The 19,863-nt window shown below is 38.0% G+C and overlaps 1 protein-coding gene across 16 annotated transcripts in view; it reads right to left on the bottom strand.

Annotated features, from left to right (window-relative positions):
- Positions 1 to 7,403: 7,403 nt before the first annotated feature.
- LOC125460790 (ataxin-7-like protein 1) overlaps positions 7,404 to 19,863 on the bottom strand; it is a 233,447-nt gene continuing 220,987 nt past the window's right edge. For all 16 annotated transcript variants that reach the window (XM_048548709.2, XM_048548710.2, XM_048548712.2 and 13 more), the window contains 2 exons: positions 12,327 to 12,404; positions 7,404 to 9,841 (listed from right to left, as the gene is read on the bottom strand). In XM_048548709.2, coding sequence (XP_048404666.2) covers positions 9,824 to 9,841; positions 12,327 to 12,404 — 96 coding nt within the window. In that variant the 3' untranslated portion in view covers positions 7,404 to 9,823. The remainder of the gene's footprint in view (positions 9,842 to 12,326; positions 12,405 to 19,863) is intronic.

Genomic DNA, 19,863 nt, shown 5'->3' with positions numbered 1-19,863 from the left:
CCTCCCTTTCCCCATAAAAAGATCATAAAAGCAGTCATCCCCAATTCTACTTACAAATAAAATGGAAGGGGAAAGAAAGAGGGTAGGAATAGGCTTAAAACGTGGGCAGTTACGGCTCGTGAAAAAGTTAAGTGTAAACTGAGGTGAGAAACAAAGTCAGCCCGAGCAGGAAATGTGCCTCATCTGTTTTTCACTTGCTAAGGAGGGAGCCTGATGCTGAACAAACACCTCAGAGCAGCCACGTGGTGAGTCAGGGGGTTGGAGGAAGTTTCTATTCTACCTCTCACTCACACAACACTCAGTGGCGAGTTAAGTAATAATAATAATGAGTAAAAAATGGAAAAGAAAGGAAAATAAAAGACAATAAGTCTCATTCCCTTCTGCCCATTGGGGTCCTCTTGTTCAATGGCTGGTCTGGAGTCTTAGGTTCATTCCTGACACCATTCACCATCCCAGTCTGAGGCGAAATCCAATTCTCAGAACGGAACTCTCTCATCGTTTACACAGTGTAACAAACAGCCAGCACTGAAAAAGCGGATACTGAAGACAAAACTGCTTGCTTGGACAGAAAGCAAGTTTTTAATTATGCCATCTGCGGCATGTACGGAAATATTCACAGGACCCATTCAGGGTCACGTAGCTGTTGAATATCATTAATGTTTTTAGATCTTCAGCCAATCCTCTATACTGTAGTGACTTGAATATGTAGCATTGTCTCAGTAATGTTGTTGTGTCAAGATCCTGGAATTCCCTCTTTAATGGCACCATGGATCCACCTGTTACAGGAAGGATGTTGACAGTTGACAGTTGACAATTTGATGAGGCTATTAAAGGATTATCTGTCTTTGATGTGGTTATTGAGTAGCTGTTAGTTTTTTTTATGTATCGAAATGGTAACCTGAGGAAGATTTCATTGTGTTTGGAGATTTTCTTTTCAGTTTGATGTGTGCTGAGTGACGTGTTAAATTGTTAGGAAAAGCTTTTCTTTGAAGGTTTCATGGTGAGAACAGTATAATTGAGGCAGATTAATTTATGTTAATACAATGTGATAGTTTGCTTTCAAAAGAGCAGTTGCTACGCAAGAGTTCTTTGAAAGAACGGATGGGCCTCACTTTTGTTAGCAGTGTACTCTGCATGCACACTGTCTCAATGGAAAGGGTAGATATTATTGCAAAAGGGACATGGGCAAGATCTTATAAACACAAGTGCCTGACCTTTCATTACTAAGAGGTCAGGTCATGAAGCAAAAAAGATTCTTCTTGTATTCCTTTCTCAGAAAACGTTCCCTGGCATAACTGGAAATTTGCCCTCCTTAATATTAGATAGACAAAAGTTTAACCATTTTACATGCCCATTCCAAAGGCTTCCTGCTGGCTGCTACTTAGCTCCAAAGATCTACCCATACGACATACTGAAGGAAAAGCTAAGGGCAAGATCAGGGTGCAATGATGGATGCTTGGCTAATATGAAGGGGAATGGAATTTGAAGGGGAATGGAGGTTTGAGGGGAGATGGGATTGCCCGTAGTGTTCAGGGTTGTCTGGGTTATAGGGGGATGGGTCTGGTGGGATGCTCCAAGGGGCTGTATGGACTTGTTGGGCCGAAGGGCCTGTTTCCACACTATAGGGAATCTAATCTAATCTAAGAAGCATGTGGGATGATTCAGTCGGGTATTGTGGGGAAGGTTTTGAGTACTTGACATTCTTTATTACAACTGGCCTAACATTGCAGGAAATGGACGTGGGTGATCTAGGCGACTGGCCTCACTGTTCATCTGCCTTGGACTTAGCTCTGGAGATGGCAAGATTGACTTTGTCAAGTAAGAAAATTTAACTTCCTCAGGCCTTCATGTGACTGAGCAGGGCAATTCTTAACCCACAGATCTTGGGCCCCAGGAGACTGGATAACCACAAAATAATTGGATGTGGGGCACAGGACTTGCTTATTTGTCATTTTCCCCTCTGCTGCTGCTCTGCCTCATTGATAAGACATTTAGACTCGAGTGATTTTGTGAATGACAGGTTGCAAGCTCCACCCAGTTCTCATGAATGGGGTGTTGCAGCATTATAGATTTTACACAAAGATAATTATCAGACTTCTCGTGAATTTAACTGTGATCAGCAGACGGAGGAACCATGATGTATTTATCAACTTTAGACAACAGAATTGAAACCTCCAAAAGGTGTGCAAGATCACAACTTCTGTGATTATGGCAAAGGAGTCAGGAAGAGACTTCAAAGTGTTTGTTTGATTGACTCTTTGACTTTAGATTGAAGCAGTGACTCAATGGAGATGAATGGCAACCATTTTTGATGTTGAACAGCACAGAAGTCTGGCTAAGAATACAGTTTTGCGTCAAGACCTCAGGAGAACCAGGGAAGACTATTCCAGGTCTCAGCTGAACTACCTGTGAGCAGCATGAGAGCTGATTGTTCTCTCTCATACCAGGAATCATACAGACAGATGTCTGGATCTGTCCAACTGAAAAGGAGTCCATCTAGACCTCAACTGTTGTGCTGTACAGAAAAGAGACTTTCACTGATATAATGACACTGATTATTCACACAAGGTGGAAATAAAGCATCAAACCTTTCTGATGGATTTTGACTAATCAAGGCTTCTCTTCCTTCTGAGCAGCTACTTGCTCTTACAAAAGGAAAATAATTGAAACAATAGGCCACCTTTGCTTTGTTGCTTGCTGGAGTAGGATGTACCTGGAGAGGAGGTTACAAAGCAATCTTCCTCTGGAATTAGCAGCCAGTATTGACTGGCTGAATCACTCTTCATCCAGCAGTTATTTGTTAGCAGCTGTGTAGCTGCAAGGTCAGATGTGGGTCCATTTTTCCTGTTCTCCGAGTATCCAGGTCCTGATGCCATCATACAATGCATTATGAGATAATCCATACATTTGTGGAAATATCAGTCCTGTCACAGCAGACATCATTGGGGTCACCTATGTGTGGGCACCATCCACACCCTTTATGTTTAGGAACAGATACTCTTAGTACAAAAGCAAAATATAACAGATGCTTTAGGTCCAAAATAATAATAAAAAATGTTGGAAGTATTCAAAGTCAGGCAGGGATTATGCAAAGAATATTTTAAGTTGATGGCATTTCATCAGGATTCATGATGATATATGATCTGAAACGGAACTGTTTCTTTTTCCACAGATGCTGCCTGATACCTGAGTACTCCGAATATTTTCTGTGATATTATCCATTTTGATTTTCATTGCCAATACCGTGTTCACTCTGAAAGTTTATGAAATTTGTCTTGTATTTTCCTGTCCTTCCCTGTACTAAGTACACACCCAGTGTCTTCTGTATATTTCAGTTCTTGTGAACAAGTTGTTTACGACAATGGTGAACAACACTGGTCCCAGAACCAACCTGAAAGTCCACATTCCACCAATTGCCAATCTAAGTACCTATACACCCATCTCTGTGTTTTCTGTTTTGCTAATTTGCTATCCATTTTCTTACTCGTCTTCATGTGTCCAGATTTTAGACATATACTGCAGTTTTCAAAGTGTAACTTGTCAAAAGCTTTTTTGAAAATCCAGATACATTCCATCTACTTTACCCTTATCTGACTTTTCTGTGACTTTGTCAAATAATTCAATAAGGTTATTAACCATTAACACCCCCTTTGAATCCCAGATTCTAGTTTCTAAATTTTTTCTAGTACATCTTTGATTAAGGATTCTGTTATTCCCATCACCAGTATTAAACTAATAGGTCAAAAATTCCATGGACTAGTTGTTTCTCCCATTGAATACGTTTAGCTGTCTGCCAGCATTTTTACCTTTTTACAAGTAATGAAACCTCTTCCCTCCTTCCATTTTTGAGAACGTATAATCGATTATATTTCATGTCAATTGTCTTCTACGGTTCTTAATTATCTTTGTTCTTTTTGATACCTTCTTCTAATGTTACATTCATCATGTTAGTTTTTTTTCAGCTAAGTATCCTGATTAATAATTTGTTGCCACCTCATTACCATTACCCGAATGTTTATTGTCTGAGTTATTCATTGGTTATTTCGATTGTCATTGGTGACTGCCAAATGTTATGTTTTTGATGTTCTTTGACAGTTTAAGTTTGAATTTTCTCTTTGCTCACTAATTGTTCTGTCTTCTTTCCAAACCTTTTTACATTTGATAGTTTTTCCTTTCTGGTCTTGATACTTGATGTCTAGCATTACTGTTAGTTTCAATTTCACCTTTTGTCCTTTAGTCTTTTGTCATTACTGAATAGTTTGTTCTTGTATTTTAACGAGTTATATAAATCCAGGATTAGTCAGTGTTTTATGTATTTTCCACTGCTGTTTGTATTCATTTGCTGGTAACCACAAGTTATTTTCTCTAGCACCATTGTGATTCTCTGAAAATGATTACCATTATTTTAATAGGAAGGAAATAGTTACATTTTCATTGCTTTCCTTTGTAGTATTCTGCAGTTGACAGATTAGTCTGTATACAACATTAGCATAAACAATTGCATAAAAATGTGCTTTTGTCCCCCAAATTTTTCACTACTGCTCCTGGAGATAAAATGTAGCCACTCCCTTTCTAACACCCTCACAATCTCACTTCTTCTTTCACTCCAACAAACCTAGTCAATCTGGCTTGTTCAAAAGCTCTACTGTCCCTTCAATCCAATTTTCAAAATGGACTCAGGACCCACAGTGCCCTTCTAAATGTAATTAACTGAATCATTGTAACTTTGAATTTGGCGCACTCTCCTTAGTTGTTCTCATTGACAACGCTATACTATTTGCTACCTTGCTGTTCCTCTGCTGTAACGTCTGTCTCATCTCTTTGGTCATTACCACTGCATAGATGCACTCTTATGCATTCTAATTACCAGCAAACTTACTGAAATAAATTCCTTGCTGAAATTTAATGTGGCCCAAGAACTGTGATCCCTCTTTCTTTGTCTTTATGTTGAGACTTGATTAACTATCATCTAAGTGCACTTGTAAACGTATGACGTTCAATTTCACCACCTCCTTCACCACTCATGACTTATCAACTATCAGTCCAGCTTCTTTGATGGGGATTCACGGATGATCAACTGCTCAGGGAATGCAGCAAGTATCCTATGTGGTTTCCAATGCATATATCAAAGTTCAACAGTAATTATTCCCATTGAACATTACTCCGTTTCTGCAATTCCTGAGGGTATAAAAGAAAGCTGTCTAAATGGAAATAGCTTTTTGTTGTGAACATGAGCTCAAAGCATTTTAGAGAGCCCAAAATATTAGTATATGAAATTTTGTACGATGTTCACTTGAGTTATGGGAAAAATATTCAAAGAAAAATGAAAGACTTCATCCTTCCACATTTATCTAGAAAAAAAATCAGAACTAGATTAAAGTTTGGTAATTAGAAGTGTATGAGGTTAGAAATTTGAAGTAGTGAATTAAGATTATTTCAACATAGTAGTAGTTTAATCTAAATTGAGCAGATATATTAGGTACCTATGTGAATGCTGAAACCTAAAGTGAAACCTTGTGCATAAATGTGCCAGAGAACATCTCAATGCTCACCTTGTTTGGCTTCCTCTTCTAGTTTATTGAGTATTTTTTCCCCATTTGATGCCAGCATGTAATTACGTAGATTTTTAAATTTGAATTCAAGCTCACTCCGAACAGATATCAAAATTATGGTCCTAATTCTTGTATAAAAATTATGTATAATTTCTCATGTCAGGAGAAATAATGATGCCATACTAGGTAGGACATCAGGAATTGGTCCAAGTATTGGCATATACACATACAATACTAATTAATCAAATGAATGAAGAGTAACCTTTAGGGATCCTTTCACTCTCAGTTATTAATGGAAGTCTACAAATTGTAGATTTTAAAGAAGGGCACAAAGTTGGACAAAACGTAGATCTCACCAAGAAGGTTGGCACTCAAACCATGATATACTCATACCAAATCCACAACTACATATGTGATAGCATGAACTAGCACAAATTGAAGATGCTGATCTACTTTACTTGGAATCTTTTTATTACTGATTATTGGACTGAGTTGAAAGAATTCCTCTGACTGTAATGCAGACTATCAAAATAATGAACTGTACAGAGAAAATATATGCAGTAAAATGCATTTCAAAAGGTAATTGGTTAAACCCCTCCACTGATATTATAGATTTTGCTTTAAAATTTGTCCCTCTTTTGTGAAATGTTATTATGCACGGTTATAATCTAGGGATAGAGATGATGAACCATTAGACACAACTTGCACAGACATAACATGAATAGGGGTAGACCATTCGGCCTGTTAAACCTGCTTCACCATTCCATTAGATGTTTCAACTGCCTTCAGCCTCTGTCTGTCAACCTGTCTGTCTCTTCTACATTTGACCTACTTGTCAATCAAGAAACTAATTTAGGTGAAACCACTGGTGTAATATTGTACAGTGGATTACATAATCACAGTGGAATGTAACTCAGGGTCCTCAAAAATGATTTACTTCCAATGAGCTTACTAACAGAAATATTTTAAATTTTAAATAGACTTGTCTTTCCCTTTAAAGCTTTTTAAACAGGAAGAATTTATATTTAATTTGACATCAAATGAAAATATCAGATTATCATGTAATCAGGATTACATGTCTGGCCATATAGGTTCAGTTATCTAATTTAGGAATAAACCATTGCAGATTTGAGCATGAAAGTTCTGATCATATGTCTTCAATTAGTCTTTGTTGCCAAAAGACGAAAACCAAATTATGCTAAACATAATGGCGACAAACTAACTCATGGGTTCAGCTGATTCAGAGCTTGGATGCGAGTGTTAGAATTGCTCGATTGGAGACAGTTAAAGATTTGTTGCACAGACAGACTTTTCTTGTCCTAAAGTAAGATTTAAATATGTCCCAGATGTCATTGTATGATGAGTTTTAGCTGAACATCTGCTGGCAATGCCACGCAGTTCATAGGCCCAGGTTACATTGCTAACACTACTTCACTCTTTGGCCAGATCAAATTTGCACTGCTCACATGCTTGTACGTACATCCTAAACCTGGCTTACTGTTACGTGCACTCTAACTAAGACTCAAGGTGAAAATATTGACCACTGTTATCATTAACATTGAAAAGTTCTAAAATTATCTTTTAAAAGATATTATTGGGCAAATCTGGGAACACAAGCTTGGCATTGCATCTATCACAGTTTTCCTGCATCAATGCTCAGAAATGGTATCAACCACATTTGACTAAATCCCAAATTCCATGGGACTATTTGTACTGATGCAAAATCAAAACGATTTTTCACAAACACAAATTCTATGTCAATTATCATGACAACCATTTTGTCACATTGATTGTAAAAATAAACCTGAACAATTGATCAAGTTGGAGTAAAGATACAACAGGAAAATGTACTTCTTACAAACATATAAATTATTTTTTTATTTACAAAGCCTGTTACAAAACAAAACAAAATAAAACATCCCTCACTAGAGAATATCTCCAAGCTGGGTGTTGAACCATGGCAGTATTAATCAGAAACAAGGTTTGTTCCATTTATTTTCTCTGTACGCCATCAAATTAACTATTTACAGCTATTCTAGACACCATTCTGTTAACAATACCACAAAGATGAAGGTAGGCATGAAATGAATGCAATGACACTGCTGTGGGAGTGGGAGCTGGTAGAGGAGAGATGAAAAAGAAAAGTGCACAAAGCAAATTGAAAATACGTAGTGTTATTAAATCCATTTACAAAACAGAACAGTTACAGTATGGCACGCAGGATTATTTTTACATGCTTTCATTATCTCTGAATGGGGGAATAAATTGAATTCTGCAGTAGGAAAGCACAATGAGGCAGGTGCAAATTCTTGTCTGTGCAACAGCAATATTAACACACCCATGACTGACCAGCAATGCAAAACCCACAGAGTTTTGTCAAAATGCCATGGGTCAACAGTGTAACAAAAAATAAGGTGTAAATAGAAAAACTTTCTTTTCCCAAGATTTCACTGAGATTCAGCAATAATATAGTAATGCTGTATAAACTATTTTCTACAAAGTTTTTGATCAGCTTTATATACAATTGTTACATTAATACAAAAGAAGGCATACAGTATTTCTGCTGTCTCTTTATGGCTGACAGGCTTATGCATTGCGTCCATGATTTGTACTGGTATAATATGCAATACTAAAACCCACCATGTGGGCAAGCACTGACACGTTTTATAGTTACCAAACTGTCCCCTTCAGTCATGGACTACTTTTGCATCTCACTGCCCTGTAGCAGTTTCTGATGAGCACAGCCAGTTTCAGAAGGAAAATTTGTATTCACGACAGACTTCAGCTTTTGTTTCATAATATATATATAAAAATTATTCTAATTATTGGGAATTATTTCCCACCCCCTGTAGTTTTATAACAACCCACAATAAATTAGAAAAATTAAAATACTTATAAGCTCCTAAGCTAACCATGACAAACATTTGTGCAAAAATAACAACAGATATGTACACAATCTTCAGTCTAACAAAATGTACATAGCAAAAGTTCAATCCAAATTTATTTAAAAAATATATAAACGCACAACTTCTGACTTTCCTAAATTCTATGTCTGAACCTATCCTGGTCAGTTAGAGCATTAATAAAATGATAAATCATAAATTAATGAAAATTAATGTGAACAATTAGAAGAACTGGGAGGATGATGATTAGCTTACGAAAAATATTTCTCTGTGCCATAACTTCATTCTAACAGTCTCTGTACACCAGCTTCAGTTTATTTTACAGAATGTCCTTCTCTTTTAACTAATATCCATTATTAAAAACCTGAAAAATCCATCCCTATTACAAGAACATACTTGTCCTTTGTTAATCCATACCTGTCCTTTTCTAATTGGAAAGAATCCATCACAAATAAGTGCACTTTTAACACTGAATAATAAAACATCATTAACACTTTCTTTACCCTTGCTCTGGACTTCTCTCTCAACAGTCCCCCTGCAAATACACTCACGGCATTATAAAACTAGAAAACTCCACCTTGTTGTAACATCCTCTGATACAAAGCTGGCAGCAACCAAGTTTCCATTAGCCTCTTCATTGTTTAAGATGGTACTTTGTCATCGGCAAAAAAAAATTGTATGTAAAAGCATCGATCTTTGTTTTCTAGTGACCGGGTCCCTTCAGGGATCGAATTACAAATGCAATATTAAACTGAGTGCTGGTACAACAAACGATAGACATTTTCCTTAAATGTCTCACACTGCGCAAAACCTGCCATGTCACATATCATTTTAAATGATTGGATATATCCTTTATATAAAACCTATAGGGATACAAAGTGTAATCAGGTTGGATTCCATAAATCCTGCCAATTGCTGACAATTTTAAAAAACATCCAGGTAAAAAATAGATTTTGATAACATTTAGCTTTATGCTTTTGCCAAATCATTTAGATCATGATTAACATTGCTGATTAGAATTATCCCCATGGGAGGGAGTGAAGGAAAATAAAATCATGATTATCGTGGCTTTTGTAGAATTTGTTATATTGCGTTGTATTGGGCATCCCTAAACCACCAAAGAGAACAAGTGAAATAGGATTATCGCACCGACAATAAAGGAATGATTGGTAAGTCATCGCACACTCATTCACCATTGTTAAAAGAAAGGGGGAAAGGCCGCTAGAAGGTATGGCTGAGAGGGAGGGCTCTTCACATCTTCAGAGCAGAGGTTTTCATCTTATCGATGCAGTCCATCGAACAGTCGAAGGCAAGTACCAGTGTCATTTGTAACCACTGTCTTAGACAATTACCTCATAAAGCCAGCTTTCACTGATGAACTTTTGGCTGTAAAAAGAGACAATTAAAATTAATCTCTCGCATAAACAGAGAGAAACAAAAACAGTTTGTTAAATACAGCAATAAAATGTTTAAGTGGAGATATTGACAAAACAAAATTGGTCGTAATTTGGTAAATACACGCACACACAGAAAATTTAGGCTGAGGAAAGGGTGAACCAAGAATAAGATTAAATGATAACTAAAAAGGCAGGGAATTCACAGTAAGGACAATAAGCACCATTCATAACAGAGGCACAACTATCTGAATATGAGTACACCCAATTTATGACAATTCAGTAACCAGAAGATTTACACAGAACACTACATATGCAAAATCCTATGAAATCATAAATCTACAAAACATTTTCGTACAGCCTGGAAACAATTATAAATATCCAAACTGGCACAGGCTCTTGAGCTCATCATGGGAGTTACAGCTTTTGAAAACAAATCACTATTCCACCACCTGCTGCTTCTGTTATCCTAATGATACTACCCTACTGAGAATGACTCAGCCTCTGGATATGTCAATGATTCTCAACATTGTCAGTGCATCAGTGATTTGTTATGAAGCATGAGTGACCAATACCAACAATAATTACAACTGTATATTTCACACCTTTAAAGGTGTGCACAGGAAGAGAGGAGTGGCTACCAACATGATAATCCTTAATCTGCCCACCTTGAAACTTCAAAAACCCACTGTTCTGTAGCAAACTGGAATATCAATATGTACTAATAATGACTGAAATTCATTCTGTGCTTGGAGTCAATTAAGCTGGGTACAAATGGAATGGACTTGATACGTGCTCTAAGAATAGGAATATTCACTCCTAATTTTTCTCGAGTAGAAACCAGAGACAGTGGGCTGGTGCTTGGTTCCCAGCATACTGGTCCTGAAATCTGGGTTATGAACACAGAGATGTCAGCATTGAGGAAACAATTGCGGAGGAGGCATTCTCCCAGCACTGAAAGATAACCAGATTCACCATTCAACATTGGAACTGTTGATGCAGATCCAAGAGAAAGGTGGCACTTCAAAATGGGGAAGCCCTTAGTAAACAAATGATAGGAGAGGACAGAACTGAGAAGTTGTCATTGTAGAGGAGCACTGCTTCTACTGGATGGCCGGTCACCATAGCAGTTATCACCAATGTGGGGTGGGGTGAAGGGTAGTGCACAGGCCCACAATTTACTACCTCCATTCCTTTCAGGCCTCAGCAGGGGACTAAGATTTTAGTTGGCATTAGCACAGTGGCCTAAGTAGGATCTTTAATTAGACATCACAGGTTGCAGGCAGGTAGCTGTTACCAATCCCGTCCCACAACCAAGTTTGTTCTAAAATGGCACTAAAGCAGGACCAAGCTGGCAAACTAGCACAGTAGCTGGAAATGGGAAATCACCAGCTCACCCATACTTGGTCTTAGCTGTAGTAAAATTCAGCCGGTCAGACTAATGACTACATAAATGTTTTTTCAATAATCAAAGTATCCAGCTGCAATCCCAGGAATCCAAGCAATAAAAGATGTCCTTTCTCATAACTTCAGCTTTCTCCCGACTGTTGATCCAGCTGGGTACTAACCAGAAGATTTTTTTTAAACAGTTAGAGTTGAGAGTTACACTTATCTCCTTTTATAAAGTGCAAACTTAGAAGATGCATGTGTAATTATGTTTTCTGGGAATGTTTTTCAGCAGAGTGGCTTCCTGAAATATAGTTTACAGATGGTATAATACTCTTATCATTACAAATACTAATCTATCAATTATTCATCTATTGTCTATTGACAAGTCAAAGCCAATGTAGCAATTCAAGTTCTTTACGTAACAGTAATGTTTTTATAATTTCAGCAGATAACAACAATCTTCTAGAAAAATGAACTTCAGAAGTACTACAGCATTCTTTAAAGGGACTATCAATCTCTGACAAACTTTACACAACAAAATAAACATGGATAAATCAGTTATACACCTCGTAGGATCAGAATTTATAGTTCTATAGCTGTAATTATTTTAATCAATTTCCTTTGCTGGAAGCCAAGCAAAGTTTTAAAGGGATTAAGTTATTTCAAGGAAATCTCTACTATCAGTTTCTTGGTTTTTAAGGGAAGAGTTTATTTTACATTAGAATTTGAAGCTTTTTCTTTCAGTATTGCATTTAAAGTTTCTCTTCCTCATAGTGTGGTTTGAAGTGAACAGGAAATTAAGTTCAAGCATCAACGCTGTCACGGCCAATCTGTTAAAATGTCAATACATTCCATGTATGAATGCTGCTTATCGTAAAACTGTACAAGCAACGTGATACTAGTTAGAAGTTAAACGACTGTTTATTATTAGACAACAATTCTGAAGTAAACACAAAGCTCTGGGAGGTCACACAGATTTATGCAAAGGCTACACTTAAAAACTGAAAATCTATCTTGCCACCTTACGGTCACCAAAATATGCTGCACATCTGCAACCATTAGTATTGGTGTAAAACAGTGATACCTACTTGTCTGTTACCATGTACAGGGTTTGTTGTAGTTGAAGGACTGGACTGTGATAAAGATACGCTGCTACTTTTTCCAATCTGCTTGAAAGAAATGAGAAAGTTAAAAAATTTATGTAATAGAAAACTTGCCACTTACCAATTTGTCATCATGAAAATAAAGATTAACTTCTAGTGGCATTAGTGATGCAAGATTGTGAACATTGCCAACATGTTTCAAAACAGTAATGACTGTCAATGCTAGTTTAGTTAAATAACTACACAACAAAAAAAAGTTATTTGTACTTTGAGCAAATTTAGGGTAAAATCCAAATTCACTTATGTTTTTGAGAAGGATGGATTCAATAATAGGGTCCAAAAATGATTATTGTCAATACAATCTGTCAGATAGCAGCAGAAGGCATTGTCATTGAAACCAACAAATAAAACTACTTGGGATCTCCTACTGAGTGGTTAGAAATAGTTAATTAGTAATCTGAGGAAAAGATTTGATGTGAAAACGTAATCATGATACAACCAAATTCCACATTAAGTTCGAAATCAATAAATTTGGTCTTAAATGAGAATCTTGAATTTCAGCAAAATCAATTATAAAGCCAAGAGGAGGGAGCTGGCTAAGGTTGATTATGTAAATAGACTGCAAGGTTCAGCAATAAATCAACAGTAAGAAATAAAAAAAAGTTCAAATGTTCAACAAAAATAAATTGGAAAATAAAAACTCAGCAAAAATAATCTGTCCATGGCTTACAAATTGAGAATAGTGTTAAGATTAACTGAAGAAGCTTTAAATGCTGCAGACTACAGTACTAAGTCTGAAGTTCGCAAGTGTTTTATAAACGAGCAAAGGACCATGAATAAAGTTGATAGAAAGGAAAAAAAAACTATGAGAACAAATGAGCCAGGAATATAAAAACAAATGAGGACCTTTAGAAGTATAAAAAAAATGAGAAGAACTAAGTATTTATCAGTCCTTTAGACAGAGAAATAGGATAGATTATTATAGGCAATGAGGAAATGACAGAGACAATTGAACAAATATTGGGGTTTGCCTTCACAGCAGAAGATACAAATTACATACCAAAAATAGAGAGTAACATAGAGAGTAATCAAGGAGCTAATAAGGAAATAAAGATAAACTACATGACTAGAGTAAAAGAACGGAAGAAGCTTAAACTAAAATTTGTCAAAAATCACAGAAACTGACTCACGCTAGGAACTGAATGGAATTCCAGAAGATATGTAAAACAACTATTTAAGAAAGGATGGAGTAAAAAAAAGCAGAGCTGTAGGTCAGTTAGCTCTGTGCCAGTTGTAAAATGCTAAAATCTGTTGTTAAGGAAGTCTTAACCATGCACCGAGACAATTATAGCAAAATTGAACAAATGTCAACGTGGTTTTACAACAGGGAAATAATGTTTGAAAAGTTCATTACAGCTTTCTGAATGCATAACTAGTAGGAAAGATAATGAGGAGCTTGTAATACATTTGAATTTCCAAAAGGCATTCAGGAAAGTACCAGCTAAAAGATCAGTCTGCAATTTAAGAGCTCACAGATAAAGAGAGATATTGCTGTAGGAACTGAGGGATCTGGCAGCATCTGCAAAGATAGAAACAGAGTTAACGTTTCAAGTCCAACATGACTTCTTCAGAATTGGAGATTCTTCTGAAGACGAGTCATGTTGAACTCAAAATACTAACTCAGCTTTTCTCTTCATGCATGTTGCCACATCTGCTGAATTTCTAGTTTTATTTCAGATCTCCAATATGTCAGTATGTTGGTTTAATAAGGGCTCTGTGAATTGAGGTAACATATTGGTATGGATAGATGACTGGTTAACAGAGAAGAAGCAATGAGTAGGGACAGGAGAGTAGGAGCAATTAAAAGTTGGCAGATTATAATCAGTAAAATATCAAACGAATCAGAGCTGGGGTCTCTGCCACACTGAAATTGTAATACAACCAAATGGGATAACTCCAAGTTCCAGTTGTATCACAGTCATCAGTTAGTCCTGCCAGTAGAGTATCAAATAAAAACTGACAAGAACTGCAGATGCTGTAAATCAGGAACAAAAACAGGATGCTGCTGGAAAAGCTCAGCAGGTGTGGTGGCATCTGTGAAGAACAAAAATCAGAGTTAATGATTCGGATGACCCTTCCTCAGAACGCATGGAATGCAGTCAATTTGGAGGGAGGTAGGTTGGATTTGTTGAAGGTGGGGGGGGGGGGGGGGGGAGCAGAAAAATTGAGGCAACTAATATCATGTCGGCAGTTCTCAATGGACAGATTGAGTGCAGGTAAGAGGCCAGAGGGAGGGTTCCAGGTGGAGGTAGAGTGCTGGAACTGGGTGAAAAGGTCTGTGGGATGGAGAGACGACTCTTGACCAAAGAAATGAAAATGGAGGCAAAGACAGCAGAAGAGCTCGGTATCATGTCATGCCCAAAATTCATTGAGGCGGGGATGTAGAGGAATAAAGCTGAGGCCTTTGCTGACTACAGAATGTTCAGCAGTGGAGAGCAGAAGGTTAGGAGGAATGGTGAATACCCAACAGGAGGTGGGGTTGGGGGAGGGGATGGAGTTGGAGGGAAGGGGAGAAGAAGAATTTTCCAGAGGGGCATGAGTATCTCTGAGTTGTTGCATTTTGTGTGCCTTGATGCCTGAAAGGAAAATGTTTCTTGTTCTGAAGAAGGGTCATTGGACCTGAAATGTTAACTCCAACGTCTTCTTCACAGATGGTGCCAGACTTGCTGAGCTTTTCCTGTAACTTCTGTTTTTGTGAGCAGAATATCAAATCCTGCTTCCAAATGCCTATAATGAACCGAACATTTGCTCTGACCACTCTAGATTTGCCAAACTTGGAAATGGACAATACTGGACCAGCTGCCTTCTTAAATCACTTGTGATTTCTAGGTATCTAAAGAGGAAACGCTCCTCTTGGACAGATCTCAAGTTTAAAAGAAAAAAGGCAGAAGGAATCAAAGCATTGAACGAGAAGTTGTCAAAAGAAATAGTGATTCAGGCATTTACAATGCAATATTTTAATAGGAAATGCTCTGAATATTTCTGCCTTTTTCGTTCAAGCTGGTAGCTTGACGAAGGTCTGAAAATCTCGAAGGATTTCCACACAAGACTCTGATCCTGAAAGTGCCCGTTCACTTTCTCAGCCATCATCTGTAAGTTTTAGGCTTGTCACCTTGGGACTACCGTGATTATCACCATACTATATTCGACTTGAATCTTGTAGGAATTGTGATGTAATTTGATTAATCAAGACTTTACTGCATTTCTAATTAAAACTAATGACTTAAAAAGAGACATTGCAATGCATCTAAGTTTGCTGACAAATCAAATGTAGATGAGAGTGCAAATTGTGAGGGGAACATGAAAAGGCTACAGAGAGATATTGAGGCGGTTTGAATGAGTAATGAGGTGGTAGATGTGGGGAATTGAGAGGATACTCACACTTAGTAACAGAATTGCAGAATTTTTTTTAAAAAACAACTGCACAAATACTAGAGTTTTAGAATGTATTCACAGGAGGAGCATAAAGCTGAAGGTGGAAAAAATAGTATATTATTCTTGGACAAATCCTCACTAAACCCTCTGAATCAAAAAGTCCATGAGTTTAAGCCCTATTTTAGAAATGTGAGCATATAATCGAGGCAGTCAATTCAGGGAATGTTACACCATCTGAGGGGCCATTTCTAAATCAGATGCTGAACTGAGGCCCCCTCATCCCTCTCTGGTGGAAGAAGAGCCATTATCCAAAAGCTACCCTTATGTACTAACCAAATACCTATCACATAACCAACATTACTAATTAACAGATGATTTAAAATAAAATCATTCATGGGATGTATACATCGCTGGAAAGACCAATATTTATTGTCCAACATTAACTGCCCTTCAGGAAAACGTTGTGAGCAGCTTCCTTAACCCCTCAAAGTTCATTGTTATGATCCAGCTGATGTTATCACTGGACAATTCAGATCCAAGACTGAAATCTGGCCTGGCAGATTTTTAAAATTTAATAACACAGACTTTGACTCACAAGCATGCATACTGCAGATTTAGTTTTAATAATAAAACCTTAGCTTATTATACAAAGGAAATTAAGATAAAATAGAATAAACCAAAATATTTACACAAAACACAATCTGAAAGATTTTGCTGGCAAAAATACAAACCCATTTGTCCCTGCTCAATCACTTTACAGTATGCAAACATCAGAAATAATACCTCTCTCCATCACATTTGACTTAATTGTTCTTTCTATTCCCAGTCTTGAGAGTTTAATAGCTAATTATTCACACAATGAGATTAGATTTTCTCAGCTTGAAATAAACCCTTCAGGGCTCTAAATAAATATTATGGTCTGGAACTTCACCAAGGTCCTTATATTGAGGAAACCTAGTTCCTAAATTTTCTGAAATATCCTCTTTCTCCAGGAACTTCTGCAAAACTGAAATCAAAAGCTTTCCAAGCCATGGAGTTTTCCCCAAAACTAAATAAAATCAATTCTTGACTCTTCTAAGCCGAAAGTAAGCTCATGTTTTACAATGTTTACTCTGTCCAATTATAGCACACTGACAATGCAAGCAAATTCCCATTGTCATTCCAGGGATTCTCTGTCATCTAGGTTTTAAAAATACTGACAATTATTCATTAATTTTCTTCATACACTCAGACCAAACCCACCAGTTTAAAATCTGAACTCTTAAAATAAACGATACTAAAATTCATACACATTACAGACCTTTCAGCACACCACATACAGCCTCCAAAATTGTTCTAAATCCCGTTAGTTACTTCATTGTCCACCAATACATGGCAAGACCTGCAGAGACTGGTTTGTGGGACAGCTTCAGCAATTGTGCCTCAAGTCACTAGGTGTCAGTGAGGAGGACTTTGCAATGTTGGTATCCAATGCAGCAAGTTAATACTGTCCAGCTTTATTAAGTCACACATCTTGATGTCTGACAGACTTTACAATGCATATATTCTCCATCATGCATTTTCCCACATGACACTAACTGTACTTCTAACGATCTGTAAAGCAGTTCTGAAACACCCTACCGTGATGGAAATGTTATATTAAACTGAAGTTCTTCCTTTTCAAAAATTACAACTTTGCACTCGTTGCTTCATGAAGAGGCAGGACGGTGGCTCAGCGGTTAGCACTGATGCCTCACAACGCCAGGGACCCTGGTTCGAGGCCACCCTCGGGGGACTGTCTGTGTGGAGTTTGTGCATTCTCCCTGTGTCTGTGTGGGTTTCCTCCGGCTGCTCCGGTTTCCTTCCACAGTCCGAAGATGTGGATGCTAGGTGGATTGGCCATGCTAAATTGCCCGTAGTGTTCAGGGATGTGTAGATTAGATGGGTTATAGAGGGGCATGAGGCTGGGTGGGATGCTCTAAGCGTTGATGTGGACTGGTTGGGCCGAAGGGCCTGTTTCCACACTGCAGGGATTCTAATAAATAAAAAGGGAAGTAACAATGACAGTTCTAGAATTTTGACTTCAGATTTGAAACAGCTACTTGCAAAATAGCCTTTCTTCATCGTAACTGAGGTGCTTGGAATAGAGAAAAGAAACATTTCAACAATATCTTCACACATTTCCTATTGATTCTCCGACATTGAAAAGCAAACTGCACCATAAATCTTGTCAATTTCTACAATTCAATTAAGTGCAACAATGGTTCACATTAACAATTCTGATTGTAGTATCAGAGATAGTTAGAACTGCTGACGTTGGAGTCAGAGATTACACAGTGTGGAGCTGGAGGAACACAGCAGGACAGACAGCACCAGATGAGTACGAGACCTGATGTTTCGGGTCGGACCCTTCTTCAGCATCAGAGGAGTAGGACCCCGACCCGAAACAGCAACTTTCCTATTCCTATGATGCTGCCTGGCCTACTGTGTCATCTCTGACTGCAGAACGTTGGTTTCTATATAAATCCAAGTGAGACCTCAAATAAATTGAGATGGCAATTGCAAAGATGAGGGATATGAAGACAGCATTAACAATCCCCATCGAAAGGTCAGAGTTTAGAACATTGCTTTGAACAAGGGAATAGATAAACGATGTAAGTTAAATGAACTAAGTAAAGAATAGCTAAGTCTATTAAATGGTTGTTTGGTAACAGAGAATTTGAGTATTCCTGAAAAAGAAAGACAGTTTATCCAAGTGATTTGCCTTGCAGTCATCAAGACATTTCACAAGAATACCATTTTAAAGGGAAAATATTTTTATACTAAATGAGACATGAGTGCTGAAAGATTAGATTAGATTCCCTATGGTGTGGAAACAGGCCCTTCGGCCCAACAAGTCCACACCGCCCCTTGGAGCATCCCACCTAGACGCATCCCCTTATAACCCACACATCTCTGAACACTACAGACAATTTAGCATGGCCAATCCACCTAGCCCGCACATCTTTGGACTGTGGGAGGAAACTCACGCAGACATGGGGAGAATGTGCAAACTCCACACAGACAGTTGCCCGAGGCTGGAATCGAAGCAGGGTCCCTGGTGCTGTGAGGCTGCAGTGCTAACCACTGAGCCACTGTGCTGCCCCCGAGCTTGGCAAGTGAACACTGGACTGGTAGATGTGCTGCTGTGGAGAATGTTCCTGTTCATAATGATTGACAGCTGCCAGGCTTTACTTAATCTTTGATTATAAATGAGAAATAAGGTTTATGAATTGCACTGCCAATGTGATGTCAGGTATGTAGGCTGATGTCCCGAAGACTGGCAAATCATGTCAAACTTTGAACGGAAATGAAAATTGCTGAAGATCACAGCAGTCAGGCATCTCTGGAGAGAGTGTGTAAAATGTCCAAGCAATTTGCACTTGCAAGATGTGCAATGCAGTGACCAACCTTAGATGTGATTCTGTCATTGGGTAACTTTTGCTGAATAATCCTGGGTGTGCGAAGAATTAGGCTGACACACAACTTAGGATAGTCAGTCAGGCTCACAGTGTGGTGCACGTGCATATGCTAGAAGCTGCCTGTTAACACACAGAAACTTGTTGTTCACAAAAGAAAGAGTATTGTACATGTTTTGACTCAATAGACTAGGTTTCATTTCTCAGGGAAATCAACGGTAATCACCATTAATACTGGGGGATTCAGTGACATCAACAGATTTTCTCTCGCTTAAAACAGTCATTGTCTGGCATTTGTGGTGTGAGTACTAGTTGCCACTTATAAACTCAAGGATGTTGCCCAGATGCTTCGTATGGATAATGACTGCTTCCGTATCTGAGGAATTGTGAATGGTGCTGAACATTGTGCAACCATCAGTGGCCATCCCCACATCTAACTTCTAAGGGAATCATTGACGAAGCAGTTGGAGATCCACAGAATCCCTACAGTGTGGAAAAAGGCCCTTTGGCCCAACAAGTCCACACTGACTCTTGGAGCATCCCACCCAGACCCATCCCCTTATAACCCCACCTAATCTACACATCCCTGAACACTACAGTCAATTTAGCACGGACAATCTACCTAGCATCCACATCTTTGAATTGTGGGA

Source organism: Stegostoma tigrinum, chromosome 18, assembly GCF_030684315.1.
Source record: "Stegostoma tigrinum isolate sSteTig4 chromosome 18, sSteTig4.hap1, whole genome shotgun sequence".
Classification (NCBI taxonomy): Eukaryota; Metazoa; Chordata; class Chondrichthyes; order Orectolobiformes; family Stegostomatidae; genus Stegostoma; species Stegostoma tigrinum.
The sequence above is the reverse complement of the archived record's forward strand: the minus strand, read 5'-3'. Positions and strand labels throughout refer to the sequence as shown.